Source organism: Candoia aspera, chromosome 2, assembly GCF_035149785.1.
Source record: "Candoia aspera isolate rCanAsp1 chromosome 2, rCanAsp1.hap2, whole genome shotgun sequence".
Classification (NCBI taxonomy): Eukaryota; Metazoa; Chordata; class Lepidosauria; order Squamata; family Boidae; genus Candoia; species Candoia aspera.
Window position 1 is genome coordinate 125,880,026 of NC_086154.1, and position 15,901 is coordinate 125,895,926.

The 15,901-nt window shown below is 43.3% G+C and overlaps 1 protein-coding gene across 1 annotated transcript; it reads right to left on the reverse strand.

Annotated features, from left to right (window-relative positions):
- Positions 1–338: 338 nt before the first annotated feature.
- Positions 339–14,040, reverse strand: MCRS1 (microspherule protein 1). The gene is made up of 14 exons (XM_063293550.1): positions 13,953–14,040; positions 11,225–11,431; positions 9,910–10,048; positions 8,471–8,629; positions 7,908–8,017; positions 6,242–6,350; positions 5,672–5,810; positions 5,512–5,587; positions 4,954–4,982; positions 4,283–4,375; positions 3,994–4,076; positions 3,254–3,341; positions 1,966–2,093; positions 339–1,278 (listed from the first exon to the last, which is right to left on the reverse strand). The coding sequence occupies exons 2-14, from the start codon at positions 11,332–11,334 to the stop codon at positions 1,192–1,194; spliced, it is 1,350 nt and encodes a 449-aa protein (XP_063149620.1). The 5' UTR covers positions 11,335–11,431; positions 13,953–14,040; the 3' UTR covers positions 339–1,191.
- Between the last annotated feature and the right edge of the window lie 1,861 nt (positions 14,041–15,901).

Genomic DNA, 15,901 nt, shown 5'->3' on the forward strand with positions numbered 1-15,901 from the left:
GGAAATTCCCCCTGAGCATGTAGTTTTCAAATGGGAAGGCAGGTCCGAGAAGACTTTTCCCAGCCCTATGTAATACTGGGGCTGGGCACCCTTTTTATAAAATAAAAAGTATGTTTTGAACTCTGACTGCTTAATTTATGAACTGCTGTTGCTCGAGTGCTGTCCTTACAAGGCTCATGACCTTTCCCACACTAAATCACAATGTGCAGAATCACTAGCCAAAGTTTAATGAAAACCACAAACTTCAGTTGCAAAATTGGTTATACTGGGAAAGGAGATTCGTAACCATCTGCCATAAACTTCATTGCTAGTTCAACTGAGGCCACTACGCCAAACTGCACTGTTGCATCAGAAACTTTAATGGAGACAAAAGTTATGTGTTTAAAAGGTGGCAATGCAAAGGCTGCATCTTAAATAATCAGGTTTACCTCCATTTTTGCCATTACTTTTAAAAGCCCAAACAACCAAATGGTGACTGACAACACGCCTGTAAGCTCATTCCACCATTCAGGTAGTTGCAGGCAAGGATGTACCCGGACTTGGGAGGCAGGTACCAGTAGATGAAGTGGAACATTAGTCTATCAACAGCCCTGAAAAATAGGAATATTCTTGTACAACATAAACAGACAGAAACAGATGGACCTCTATTTTTGTAATCATCCTTACTTGGAATTAAAAACTCATTTTCTTTCATACACAGGGAACTGAGATTCTATTGGACAATACCTGAAAAACGGACATCTAGAAATGGCACTAACACAATGCAGACGAGAGGACTGATAACTATTATATTAGCTTGACGTGGGCTCTCCCCACATCCCCACCTCAAAAATTTTGTCACTCTGTCTCAAAGAGAGTGAAGCACAAGAATCAGCAGCAGCAGCAGCAAGCCATTTCCCATACAACCCAGGAAATTCAGCAAAGGGCTTCAGTTGGCCAAAGTTAAGCCTGAGTCTCTCTCCTTCTCTTGCTCTCACCAGTGGGTGAGTGTGTCTGTGCGCGCACGCACACACACACGCACACAGGGGCTGCTGCTAGAGAAAGCAGAGTTCCTCGATGCTAAAAGAAAAGGCCAGGAGAGCTTTGGGTCCTAGCCTCAAAGGAGGCAAACTGGAGGAAGCTGCATTAGCAGCAAAGAAAACAGCAGTCCCTGCTGGAAGAGGGATGGGGTCCTTTGGTTTCATCCAAGCCTCAGGGCTGGGCAATTTTGGCAGCTTCTGCCTTGATCAGCGCAATCAGATCTTGGTTGATGAGGAAAACAAAGCGCAAGCTGGCAATCTGGAAAGAGAGAGAGGAGGGAGGGAGAGAAGAATTAAATCAGTTTACTTGTGCATATTCTGTTTTCTCACCCCAATAAGGCAAGGCCCACCTTGAGAAGCTTTCCTACCAGTGCAGGTACCTGCAGTGGCAGCTAGCCAGAAAGCTCTTGGGCTAAAGGGACTCGTGTCACCTGGCTCTTGCTAAGAGCTGGGGAACGCCAACCAGCCCTTCATTTCAGGCAGCCTCACCAATCTGGGAGCTGCAGTCCCAACCCCTCTGAAAGGTGCCATGCTGGCGAAGACTGACAACACCTGGACTCAACTGAATCCATGCAGGTAGGCTGTTAGTATGGGATGGACCTGCTGGTAAGTTGCCCTGGATATTATTATTATTACAATTGCAGCAACATTTATTTTCTGCCCACTTCAAATGTTAAAAATACACAGGTAAAGCAGAATCATAACCAACATAAAGTTCTAAATACTATTCCACAAAACCAAGTTAAAAAATAACGTGACAATAAAAAGTACACATTCAGCATCAATTCGCAAGAAATGCTATTTATTTTAATCTAAGCTCTGAATGCCCCGTCTTCCCACCCTCTGAAAAGAAAACACGACTAGAACAAGAATGCTACACCCTACAGGCAAGAAGGCATCTAACTCAAACACTTTCTCCTAGCAAGCACAGCCAGGCCCTGCTCACCTCAACCACGGAGTTATTGCTGAGTTTCCACTTGCTGCCACAAAGCACTGGCCGCCCATCAACATAAATGGGCCGTCGGCCTTCGTTTGCCAAGAAAAAGTCACCGTTGTTCTTCAGCTTGATGACACCTGTGCGCATTTAGGAAGAGATCAAGGTGACTTGGACTTTCCCAGGAAGAAGGTAATAGAAAAGAACCACAAGGGAATGTAACTGTGTCCTAAGCCACGTGCATTTAGGCCAGAGCCACCATGGCACTGCCTTTAAAGGACATGTTGACTTTCCTTGAGAAATAGTTATCGTCAAAAATTCAAGTGCCAATCTCCCAACCACAGAAGGCTATTAAACTGTGCAGCTGAAGAAAGGCCACCTTTCACACGTTGACAGTAAATATATGAGAAAATCTAGGGAGTTGGCTGGAATTCATAGAATTCCAAAAAATGCCTCAAAGATTTCATGTGGTCATCATGAAATACCATCTTACTTTTGCCCTACAGGTAGTCCTCGACTTACGACCATTTGTTCAGCGACCATTTGAAGTTACAACAGTGCTGAAAAAAATGGGCTTACGACCAGTCCCTGAAGTTATGGCCATTGCAGCGCCCCTTCAGTCACGTTTGCACTTACGACTGGTTGCCAAGCACCCCGTGATCACATGATCACCATTTGCAACCTTCCCTGCCAGCTTCCCACAAGCAAAGTCAATGGGGAAGCTGGCAGGGGAGGTCACAAGTTGCTCAGGTAAGTCTCCCTTACCCAGCCCAGCCTTTGCTTGCACACACCGCACCCTCCTTCCCCCTTCGCTTGCTCACATACACACCATGCCCTCCTTCCCCCTTCACTCACTCACATGCACCAGCACCCTCCTTCCTTACCAAGGCTCAGGGCTGGGAGGGACCAAGCCCAGAATGGCTTGGATTGGGGTCAGTCTTCCGCTAATGACCGGTGAAATTCACTTAACAACAGCAACAGGGATTGCCATCACTAAGCAATGTGGTCATGTGATGTCTCACTTTACAACTGCACCGCTTAGAGACAGAAATTTCAGTCCCAATTGTGGTTGTAAGTCAAGGACTACCTGTACTTTCAAATTTTAAAGACAGCTGTTTCTCCTAGCAAAAATTTCTCAGACATCTTGCATTGTGAAGCCAGCATATCAGGAACCACAAAAAGAAACAAGACTCTGGGATCTGGTTCCTGACATTAACTCAATCTTACCATGGCTGTACACATCCTGTCCAATAAAATGTATTTTTCTCAGTAGTTCAGAGACAAGAATCTCTTCCAGTACCTTGTTTGCGAGAAATTTTCCAAGCAGGACCCTCCAGTGCCAGATCCACATCAATCTGATTGTCTTTTGTGGCTCTGCCAAGCGTGATCTAGAAAAGGAAATTAGATGAAGACTTCACTCTTCATGTCAAGTGAGCCAGTGTTCTGCTGGCTTCAGCAATCAAAATGAATCAGGTGAACTGACAGAGTACACAGTTTTTGATTTTGCAAAAGCTAACTGACTTTTCTAAAATGAGCGAACATGATGGCATGGAGACAAGCAAAGTTAAGTGGGAAAAAAAGCGAAGTCCATCCCTGATTGAGAAATACACTTTAAAAACCTGGGGTTCTCAGGTTGCCACCTTCTGCACAAAGTAAATTACATACTAATGGTGTAATAGTAAAGGTAATGGAAATCAGAAACCAATGTTGATTCTCAACTCCAGTGTCAGTACAGTTTTCTCTTCCACTGTCTGGAGAGACAATAAAAAATTACCAGTACCTACCTCTTCAATTAAGAACTGTTCTTCTATCAAAACGTTCTTACTGAACCAGCCAAGAGTCTTCAGCCTTTCAGAATGTGCAGATACGCTACGTATCTCAAAATCAAATTATATTTTCTTTAAGAAATACCTATGGTTTGATCCTGATGTCTAATCTGTGCCGCTGAAAAAGGATCCAGCTTCCTCTCCTTGATCCAACCTGGTAACAAAGAGTTCATCTCCTTAGTTTGGGCACGGCTGAATGAAAAACGGAACTCACCTCCCGGGAACGCATGAGGTAGCGCACCATCCGCCCACGCAGCACAGCCAAGGTCTGGTTATCAAAATCAGGGGAGCTCATTCCTAGGGGAGAGAAAAGAGGAAGTAGGCTGGCAAGGCTTTGGGAGAAGGGACTCACCAGCAGCAAACCTGCGAGAGCAAAGCGCGCCTGGGCCTTCTTTACAGCACTGATTTCAAAGCCCGGCTTCCAGCTCCACCCTTCCTCTCCTCCTTCCGAGGCTGTCAGGTAGTTCTTTCCACAACAGGAGGCCCTGGCAGACTTCTCTCACCTGTGATACTATCCACCAGCACTTGCCATTTGTGCAGCTCTTGCTCGAGCTGCCGAATTTCGCGCTTCTGCCTCCGGTCTGCCACCGTCAGTTCTGCAAGGAGGAGGGTCATAACCCCGGTGAACCCATATTTAACAGAGGAGGGCCACGGCATTATTTTATAATAAAGCTGTACATAATTTGAGCTCCTAGAAGTCCTAGGTTTTTTCAAATTCCCTTCCTTAGATTCCCACCACCATTCCATCCTGGCAGCTCTTTCCTCCCCTTTTTGAAGGAAAACCAAAGGAAGGATCAAGAGCACGGCAGAGATCGATTGACGAATACCGGCATTTTAAGCTCTCACCTCTCTCCAACAAGGCTTCTTCCTTCTTTCAGCCCTGCTGCTCTCAAGCTTCTAACTTCAGAGGTTCTTACCAAAAGGAGGATGAACACCCTGTATCTTCCCTTACACATCAAGCATATAAAGTTCAACCCTGCTTTTCCTCCACAGCTTTCCAACATAGATTCTAGCCCCTTGAATTTCCTTCTCCAACAGAGCCAAAGTTTTGAGCAAGCAGAAAATAGTCAGAACCACACAGAGCCGATAATGCAGAAACACAGCCATCTGTGGAAGAGGAAGTTTTTTTTCGTTCCACGCCTTGCTTCACATTATCAAACCAAATCTAACTCACCATGTTCCAACACCTCATCTCGTACATCCCTATAGTAAAAGGGGAAATGGGCAGGGGTAGAGAGAAAGAGAGAGACAAAGACAGAAGGTTCAGCAGATCTTGGATTGCCAACTGATCACTCCAGTATCGGTTTGGCATTTGCTTCTGTTCCACTGTGGTTCCATTATTAAACACACACGTATGCACCTTTGGTCAGATTAAGACTCTGCCACTGGCGCAACCCAGGAGCTACAGTAACACTCACAGCTGCAAAAAGTAGATGACCAACAATTTCCAGCTGGCATTCCCCAGGAAAGCCAGGATGCTGGCTGCAGAATGATGAGAAATGAAAGGCACTGTACAAGCCAGTCCACTACTGTCATCAGATCTAAGCTCTATTGCAACACAAGTCCTAGACATTCAATCACTCCTCTGTGGAAGGGAACAGGAGTGACTTCAAACTGTCACTCTAAACACTGAAGGAATGTTTGCCCAACACGAAGCCAGCACAGCAACATTGGTGGCACAATGCTCTATGGCTAAGAGGAGAGGTGGATGATCTACCGGCTTCTCACTTACTTCAGCTTGCTGTCATCTATCATGTCTTCAGCATCTGAGAAGTTGAGCACCTGGTCTCCTTTGGGCAGTGGCTGCACTGCAGAGAGGGCAGAGGGTAGTTTAGAATTCAGACCCCAGGCTCAGCCTCAGCCTCAGCCAGGAAACCAGCAGGCCACCTTACCTGTTTGATCATCCAGGAGGTAGTACTGCTTCATGAGCTGCCAATGTGTCTGCAAGACTTTAGCAGTGCGGGAAGGGTAGAAAACTTCTGGGTGTTTGTGCAGCAGATCCTGGAATGTATCCAGAGTAGGCTGACTGGTCTAGGCAAACAGCAGAAAGAGGGTGAAAGCAGGAGTCACCATTACATAGGGTGATGTTTACTGTTGTTATCATTTTCACTACTGGGGATCTTAATCAGGCTTAAGTGTTAACTCAAGCCTGGTTGTGTCTGCAATGCTTTTGCTAACTTCAGATTCCCTGAAAGACCACAGGAGTGAGATCTGCAATGGCACCAGCTCTAAAATGGCTCTGACTTGGTCTATTATATGTATTAACTACATAAACAGAGAATAACTCTCATAAAAAGACCTTCTGGGCACTGAGAAGAGGAAATCACCATGAACTATGGGAAAAAGCAGAACTGGAGAGGGCCTTAAAAGACTGATACCAAAGGGGATCTCAGAAACCCGAGTCTGATTTGTGTCAGGGCTACCAGGGCCAGAGGTACGACACCAGATGAAGTACTCCTTACCGATCCCACTTTGCTTAGCAGCTGTTCCTCTGCTTTGCTGAATAGCACTTTGCTCTGCATAGATGCAATGGCTTCAGGATGCAGCTGCCTCATTGCTTGGCAAGACAGCCTGGTGGAGAATGAAGAGAAGGGAACCAAAAATGCGTAAGACTCAGTGGGACTGGCTGTCTCTCAAAGAGTCTCCAGCAGCATTCAACCAGCAGGAAAAGAAGGAAAGAGAAAAACAAGGCTGTAAACTGAATGCAGGGTAGAGTTGTATCTCTCTCTTCATTAATACGAAAACAGATCCAATGCATTTAAGCTCTGAATAGTCGATATATGCATCCTACCTTTTTAAAGAAGATATAAGTCAGGATTTCTAATCTTTTAGAAAGCCACCCTGATATTTATTCCAAAGAAATGCATCATGACTTTCTCAGAAAAAAGTTGGAGATGTCAGAATAAACATTTCACATTAATTCCAGCACTGATGAACTGGAAACTAGTTCTTTCAACTTAAGTTTTTATTGTAAACCACCCAGAGTCCCTCCTTGGGAGGGAGATAGGTGGTGATAAAGTTTGATAAATAAAATAAAATAAATAAAATAAAACCATTTCCCACTCAGTCATTTTTGAGAATGTTTATTATTCCTCTAGTGTAAGGATTCTAGTCTTTAGTGCCATATGACTAGGAAATCCTTCTTTACCTAAGAAGAGGTAAATAAAATATGCACTAGGAAGCAGAGTATCAAATTAGCTCTTAAAATGGTCCGAAATCAAAATTCATCTCTACTTTGAAGACACACTTATCTAGAACAAGCATAATTATATCATGCATAATTGTATCTGTATGCAAGTAGACCAGGCCCACTGCTGGAGACTCTCAACCCTCTCCTCAGTTTGAACACACTGAGCTTGCTTCTTCTGCAAAGAAAGAGGAAGAATTTAACATCCAATTTGCAAGCACTGGATCGAAGCAGCTAGGTAACACCCCTGTGATACAGAAGAAAAGATCTCAGCTGGCAGTGGCATCTGCAGCAAGCCGCAATGACATCAAAATGATGGCACACATGCAGTTACACTCATTTGTCATATCTCCTCCCTATAGACAGTCATGAGAGCAGGCAGTCACCACTGCTTCTCAACAGCTGTGAAACTGCGCATGAAGTGGGAAAAGGGATGGGAACCCTGATGAGTCACTCTTCCCCACCTAGCAATCAATGAATCCCCATTGGTGTTTCAGAGAGGTCTCTTTCCTGCCATGAGACGCTAAAGAGGCAGCAGTACCAGTTATACTGAAAGGAATGGGGAAATCCTCGCCAGACAATTGCTTCCATACAGCAAGGGTGGCAGGGAGAGACCCAACATATACTTTGCCACATCTATGGCCACCCACAACCCCCCGTTCCAAGATGCTGCTTGAAAGTTGGACCCACTGAGTCAATATAATTTACTTCCAAATAATTATCTCTGCAATCTCTGCAAAGGAAGCCTCTCTGGAAACCTTCTCTCCCCATACACCAGGATGCTTGCCTCCCATAACAGAGTGATCTGCTTCTAGTCCTCAGCTGGCCCAAGTTGCCACCTGCCAAATCTTAGGAACAAGAGAGTGGGAGCCTTGACCACAGCTTTATTCTCCTACTTCCCCTTTTGAAAAACAGGATTGTGTGACTATGACAGGACTTACTTGGAAATCACAGGGTCATAGAGGAGAGCATACCACCGCTCCTGGATTTCCCGCAGATTAAAGCGACAGCTGAACTTCACTCCCAGGTGCACAGAAGTCAGATCATTGGTCTTCAGAGAGAAAGAGGAAGAGTCAGGTTTGGGGCCAGTAGGCTTTTTCTTAAAGAAAAAAGAAAGGAGCAACTACTGTATAGTGGCTTAAAGCACTTTGAGCTTAAAAGGAACAGAATCCACCGGAGGATGAAGCAGTCAAAAACTGATTACAGAAAACCACAGCAGAGGAATGAATGGGGTTCTGCAGCTGCCTTGGACTGAATCAGGCCACTGACCCACCAGCTTCAATACTGGCCATATTGACTGGTAGAGGCACACATTAAAGAGGTCCAGGAAGAGGCTGAGAATGGTCTGAAGACATGTTTTGAAGAGAACTGCTTAGGAGCCTCTTGTAAGCTACTCTAGTTTTCTTGATGAAAGAATGGCATCTAAAGGATTTAAATACCCTTTCTGAGCCAATATGAATAAACACCTGGAACACGTGTCCTAACTGTAAGCCCATTCCACTACCTGAAGCACAGCATTGATCAGCAACAGATCATCGGTGGGTTTCCAGCGGCCCAAATCCTTGGTGACCTGCAAGGGCTGCTTGCTCTTCTTCATCCGCTTGGTGAGGCTGGGATTTGGAGCAGGGCTCGGAGTAACGGGGGCTGAGATGGACTTGGACACCTGAAGAGGCAGAGCGGGAAAGTGATACAGAACCACAACAGACACAGCAGCGAGGGAAGCCAAAATACTCCAGACAGCTGGATAATAAAATAGCTAAATTTCATAGTGGGTTAAGAGACCTTTACCCTAGGCCAATGTTTCTTAAAGTTTGGTCCTAGGACCCCTGGGGGTCTCCCCCAAGTCCTTCTCAGAGGTCTGCAAAATCAAAATTATTTGCCCCACTATGTTGAAAAATAATACAAAATTAAAATCCCATCAAACAATTGTGAGAAGCGGTAGGGGCAATGAATGCATCAATTTTAATATTTAATATAGTAAATATTGATAAATATAACCCATACAAACAAAAGCTCTTTTGAGTTTATTATATTCCATAATTTTAGAAGTGGGAAGGGGTCCTGGGAGAAAAAAGTTTAAGAAACATTACCCCAGGCAGAGAGAGACCTGGCATTCATATACCATTCTAAACCAGGCTTACACCTCAGCTTTCTACAGTTTGAACATTCAAGGTAGCCATCAACCTTCAATTAAAATCTAATTGCCCATCTGAACCAGCTGCAACATATCTGTCAGGGCCACGGACAGGGACAGTTTGACCTGTCAGAGTAATCAAGACCATCTTGACATGCCTTCTGCTTGTCCTGCCACATCGCTCAGAAATACCCCACTGCAACCAAGCAACTTCTTGGCCTTAACCCAAGAAGTCAGGCTATTTGCTGCAAGATGGTGGTAGCAGAGAAAGGGCAGGAGAAGGAAGAGGGAAAGACTATTTCATCCACCCAGAGAGTCTCCTGCAGGCTTTGAATTCAGAAGGCAGCAGAGGTGACAGGAAGTAGAAGCCCCTGGATTCCAGCTTTCCTACAAGGACACAGGAACAGATTCTGACTGGCAGGATTGGCTTATTCCATGAAAGAGGGTTTCAAACCAGCTCAGCTTTTAGAATGTACTGTCAGTTATAGAGCAACAAAAGAAACTGCTTCTAAACAAACTGCCAGTCAGACTTGCAGATGACCAAAAAACCAACTAAAAGGTTGGGCACCATCGTTTCTCAGTTAACTAAGGCTTTTAACTTGTCAGGGAAAATTCATTGCTGTGATGTACAATATGTATCTATGTATTTAAGTTATGCATGGATATTCTGTACTGGAATGTGGACTCAATAAAAAAGTCATAGATACATTTACAGTAAAACTATCTTATGTGCTGCACAGAGGAGCACAATAGGAGCCCTCCCCCCCCTCCCCGTGAAACAGGATGATGGCGATCAGTCACTGACTCACCTTCTTCTTTTCACTAGAAGACGGCTCACTGCCAGAGCAGCGTCCAGGCTCTACCCCACTAGGGCCTTTGGCCCGGCTGGATGATTTGGCAAGGCTGCTTTCTACCAGCTCATCATCAAACTTCTTCCGCTTGATGAACCTAGAATGGTGAGCATCCGTATTGCCAGAATCTCAGGGAAACAGATATCCCCTTCCCTACTCCCTTTAGAACTTCTACAAACAACAGCAAGTCATGGGTAATTTCAGTGGAAATTCTTTCATTTAAAGGACCTGGTCCACAAATTCTGCTAAGAAAAGCCTGAGCTATATGTCAATAGGGCACAAATGAGTTTTAAGTCAACCAGTATCGTAACAACAGTACTTGGAGGACACATTTGCACAATATCCTCATTCACTCAGGCTGATTAATACGCAACCACACACAATTATTTTACTGTCATGTTTTTGCAATAATTAAGAGCAGCCATTATTTCCAGTTAACTCTAATAAGAACTTGAAACTAAGATTAATTGTTGGTGTAGAATTCTGGTTAGCGCTGACTGGAAATAGCAATTGTTTCAGATTTAGACAATACACTTAATCATGGGAACGCTATCAATTGTGGTTAAGAATCTGCATAGGATATGGGATAAGATGACCTGAGTGACTTAATGTATTACATGAACACAACTGTGTAGTCAAAAAGTTTGAGACATATTTTATAACTCAAATGCAATTTTACAGGATAAAGATCTTATCCGTCAGAGCAGTAGCATCTAGGCCCTTTGACCACAAACACTGAAATGTACTGGAAAGAAATCAAACACTGTTCTCTAATCAGCAATTCTTTTCTTTGCTTTTATCTTCAAGAGGGGCACAAATATGGTCACTTTTGATGTGTTTTGTGATTCCCAAGACTCCATCCTTTCTCTCAATTAAGGGAGTATCAAGGGAAGCCACCAAGTTTGTCTGGATAACAAACATGAGACCACAGTTTGATTAGATAGCCCTGTTGCCAGCCACCTGACTTAATCCATGCAAACTGGGAGACGGAAAAACGGTTTGTGATTGCTTCAAAAGGAGCAACTTCAATAGGTTTTACTCAGAATGAACACCAATTTTGAGCTTCCTCTTTGAAAACAATGGCCACATTGCATCTGCATATGTAAAGTATCCAGTCTATTTAGCTATACTTCAGCACTCATTTCCAACAAGCACCATAATTCTATATTCTATATTCCTTTTTGTAGCTCAACTTTCCAAACTAAAGCTACGTTTGGAAGCTAGATGTCCTCCTTTCCCTGAACCACCTTCCCAGCCATGTCCATCATGGTACCTGGATGAACTACGTCGTTTTGGAATGGCACCCGATACTTGCGATGAGCTCCTTTTTTGTCCTGCTAGAGACTCTTCGTCTTCAGAGCGGCTAGCTGTACCCGACGCCATCAGTCTGGAATCCAAAGTGTCTGCCACAGAGACAGGAGCACAGATTCAGTGCCTCGTGCTACAATAGTTCTGATTGGATCCCATGTTACAGCAATATCTATGATGATGCAGAGGGAAGCAAAGGAAAGCACTTTTGCACAAACTAATTATGGGTTCACCTGTATCCAGCAGTCCCAGAAGTCTAAAAGAAATTGTATGCTTAGAATATATAACTTAAAAGCAAGTTAAGCACCTGCTTTATTCTAATATATTTTTGCTTGGGAATGTACTATCATACTAATTTCAGAAGAAATTATTTTAAGCAATGTGCTCTACTACTATAATTAGTATTACATAGAAGGCATTTTCCATCACAGTAGTTTTCAAGGAGGAACAGAGTTTATAGTAGTGGACATAATCATTTTGGTCATTGTTCTGCTTGGTTGTTAGGAGCAACTACAGGTAGTCCACGTTCAGTGACCACAATTGGTTCCAGTGATTTGGTCATTATGCAAAGCAGTCGCTAAGTGAAAATCACATGCCTCTGACTGTGCTTATGATTTTACTTCAGCTTTTCTTTGCTTTGGAAACAGCCTGGTGAGCCAAATGGCAGGGAAGGTTTCTGGAACTTGAATCACAAGGAAGCCTGGTAAAAGGGTAAATCTTATAGCCCCTTTTCCCCATTCCCTGCCCTTTGGAACACTCACCCCAATGCTGGGATAATTAGCAAGAAGAGAAATGATGTTTGCATTTACATTCACTGGAGAGGAATAGATTACAAGAGAGCAAGCAGGCAAACAATGGAGAATACACATTGAAAGGAATGCACTAGCACTGGCTGTTTGCTTAGGACCTCACCATGAACTGCTTAGGAGGCAAAGGAAAGCTTTAGTGTGAAACTGATTAGGGCCCTGTCAGTGTCAGAAAACAGCCTGGAGGGTTCTAATCAACTAATTAGGGTCATAGAGCTGAGCTTGTGAACTTGCAGTTAGCACTTTTTAGGGATTCCACTGTGCTAAAGCGGCTCAAGAAGATACAGGTTGTTTAGGCAATCTCTCCACTGTTGGGGGGGGGGAGCGGGTCAGGCACAGTGACTGACTGTAATGGCAAACATGTGACTAAGAGAGACACTGTGAAGATCATAAATGCAGGCACTGGTCACAAATTAGTTTTTCATCACCATCGTAACTGCGAATGGTTGCTGTCTGACAGTCACTAAACAAGGACTACCTGTACACTCAGTTTGGAGCTCAGTCTTTGGGCCAATAACTATCTTTCAGCTCAACTGTTTTCCACAGGATTATTGTAATGTTAAAATGAAAAAGACACATACACCATCTTGAGCTCTTAGAAAAAGAGAGACTCTCTTGAGTCTTTACTCTGGTAACTTCATGGATACATGAAGTTGTTTGTTTGGCATCACTAAATTGCCACTTTCTTCTTCCAGGATGTTTTTCAACTTCCTGTTTTATTTTACAGCTTTGGGACAATCCAATAGTTTCCTAGCCAAGTAATAACCAGAGCTAACCTTGGTTGGTACTTCAGTATCAGTGTGCTGGTTGATCTAGTGACCTAGTTGCTGCTACTTGCTGGGCCAATTAAAGGAAATACCCTCATATCAAGCTCAATTCCTGATGGGTACATGAATCTGTCCATCTTATTTCCTTGGTAGGAACACAGAAGTGCTTTGTTGTTGCCTGTTCAAGTTCTACAACTCTGGGATTTCTGGATAGTCTCCCATCCACGACTAACAATCCAACTCTGCTTTAACTCCCAGAAGAAAAGTAGCATATAAATACAATAACAAATAAAATGACACAATATTCAGGCCCAAAGTGGTTTAACAGTGGTGTCACAGCTACTTTGCATATCATGTTTTGCAAAGTAGAATTACTAACATGACATTATTCCAATTCTGGATTAAAAGGAATACAGGATCCAAGCCACAACTCTATTCCATGACTTAAAAGAAATATGACAAAATAGATTTCAAATAAAAATGATAGTGTGGTGCAATGGCAAGTCATACTCTTTTCTCGCAAGTTCAAATGCACTGATCTAGTTTTGGGGTGACTTCCACCTTTTATTATATTGATGCAGCCTTCTTTAACCTGGAGCCCTCCAGATGTGTCAAACATCAATTTCTGTGACCAAAAATTGTAAGAATTTACTTGGTGGACATCAGATTAAGGAAAGTAGTGAGTGGTGTGATGAAGACAGAAAACCCAAAGTAAAGAGTCTTGTTCCAAATTTAACAGCCTTCCCTATCTAATGCTTTCCAGAAGTTTGGCCTTATGGGAGTTGTAATCTAACGTATCTGGAAGAAGACGGAAAACTGCCTCACGGGAAATGCAGGATGATGCACAATTAATGAAACCTCATGCAAACAAGGCGAATTAAATCAGCGCAAGCGAACCAAGTTGGTGGGATTTCGCCCCAGTATTCAAGAACCGCGGCGAGAGAGGAAAGGGGCCAGCGAAAAGCGCGTGCGCAGTTCTACTCCCCAGCCCCCTTGCGCATGCGTCTCCCGTCCGCCTCAGCCGTTTTAGGTTTTTTAAGCAAGAAGCGAAGTTGTTCCCTCTTCCTAATCTTAGCCGATCCTCTAAGATGTTATAAGGTTTGTAGCGCCAATGCCTCACCATTCCCAATCGTTACGACAACGACGATTCCCGTCTCTCTCTTCAGCGTCCATCTCCGGATCGCGAAAGAAATCCCAATAACTTCCGGGGAAAGAAGAGGAAAAAGAAACAAGCGAAGATCAGTTCCGGTTAATGTCGCGTAGCCCGAGAGCTGAGTGGGGGAGCAGCCATCTTGGTTAGGGGCATTATTCCAGTCCTTCGGCTTGTGCAGAAAAATGTAGAAACGTCATCGGCCTCTCAAAGTCCTTTTTTGGGCGTCGCGATTTCAGTTTATGTCATTCATTTCTTGATGTATCTGCACGTCTTCTGGTTGGCATGAGGTTTCGATCTGCCACAGACATTTAGATTTAAAAAGAACCCTTTTCTCAGACTGCACGTGAAATACGTTGTCATAAATGGGGCAGTGAGGACAGTGGCTTGAATTGGTTTAAATGGATTAAACAAATTCGTGGGTCTCTTTTTGGCGAGGCAGTGATGTGCAACCGTTAACAGAAGCTCGGTGTTTCTTTGAATATTAGTTGCTGAGAGAAATAACGGGAATGCTCCCTCCTAGCTTTTGGGACTGAGAAAGCAGCAATTGGGAGCCAGAAGACATTGCTTTGGTTAGTGATTGTGTATATATTATTTGGTATTAAACGGTCACCAAATATCGGTCCTATCATTGGGTGGAGGAAATGGCTGATTCTAGGATAATTGGAAGCAAACTGTTTATACTTCTAGCATAAACATAGCCATCACAGCATCTGCTTGCGTTAGATAGATCATTAAGTCTTGGAAATAGTGATTGTTAAGCAAGAAACATGATTCTGAGTCACATTTATTTTGCATCATGAACCTATATAATCCTACATTAAAGTTTGGGACTTTGCAACTCACCCAGAGGCTCCAAGTGGATGTCCCTTGGCCCAGAAGAAGTCCTCGTGATGTGGTCATTTGGATATATCTGTGTCACCAGAACATCTTGGGTCAGTCTTTTTAAATTTACCTTGATTACAAAAGGATATGAAGGTATAGCAATTGGAGATGGTAGCAAAGATGTTGATGCTACAGCAAGAGTAGGATGTTTTTCCTATCTGCATTATTGTTAATGAAAAGTAGGTTATAACTTATGAATAAATCATTATGAAGGAGTCCCAATTTTCCAGCCACAGCCCCTTTTATGAATAAGAGAAGAACTGAAGTAATCTCTAATTCACTGCAGATCTGCACCATACAAGCTGATTTTTATGCCAAGACTCAACATGTTAGTCAATCTGATTTGAATGCCTACCTCAATCTTTTAAAACACAGGGTTTGTTAACCATCTCATCAGCAGCAAAGCTGATGTCAACTTAATAGTTCTCACATTATGCAGGGCTGTTTGGTAGCAACTGGGTTCACATATTGTGCATAGCCATGTTCTGTTTTGTTATTAACAGACAAAAATGAGTTTTAAGTTCAATAAAATTCTTCACATGTAGATATTAAAAGTTTAAAAATATTAAAAACTCACACTGGAATTAATCCAGTAAATTTGGATATTCTTTAAAGCTGGGCTGGGGATTCTGGGGATACAAGACTCCCAATATCAATGACTGTTGGCAGTGTGGGCCAGAGCTGAAGGGAACTGGGCTCAACAGCATCTGGAGATTAACAGAGTACAGCGGACTAGAATGCTTAAACATGCACTATAGTTTAGATCAGGGTTTCTCAACTAGGGTTCTGTGGAAGCCCAGGGTTCCACGAGAGACTAGGGGTTCCCTGGGAGATCACAATTTATTTAAAAAATTATTTCAAACTCAGGCAACTTCATATTAAAGAGGTAAGTTTCATTCTTTATTTTTGGTTGAAGAACACCGTTAGTGCATACATACAGGCCTACACATGAAATGAATATTATAATTTTGTAACTTCTGGCCTCTTCAGCAAAGGATCGTTACCTTGTCGTGGTGCTGGAGCTTGAGCACCTC

Excerpts from the sequence above, each read along its gene's own strand:
- MCRS1 (XM_063293550.1), bottom strand. The coding sequence starts at position 11,334 with ATGGCGTCGGGTACAGCTAGCCGCTCTGAAGACGAAGAGTCTCTAGCA. Across the intron at positions 5,811-6,241 it reads TGCTAAGCAAAGTGGGATCG|ACCAGTCAGCCTACTCTGGA; the intron begins GTAAGGAGTACT and ends CTGTTTGCCTAG. Across the intron at positions 5,588-5,671 it reads CCTCCTGGATGATCAAACAG|TGCAGCCACTGCCCAAAGGA; the intron begins GTAAGGTGGCCT and ends CCCTCTCTGCAG.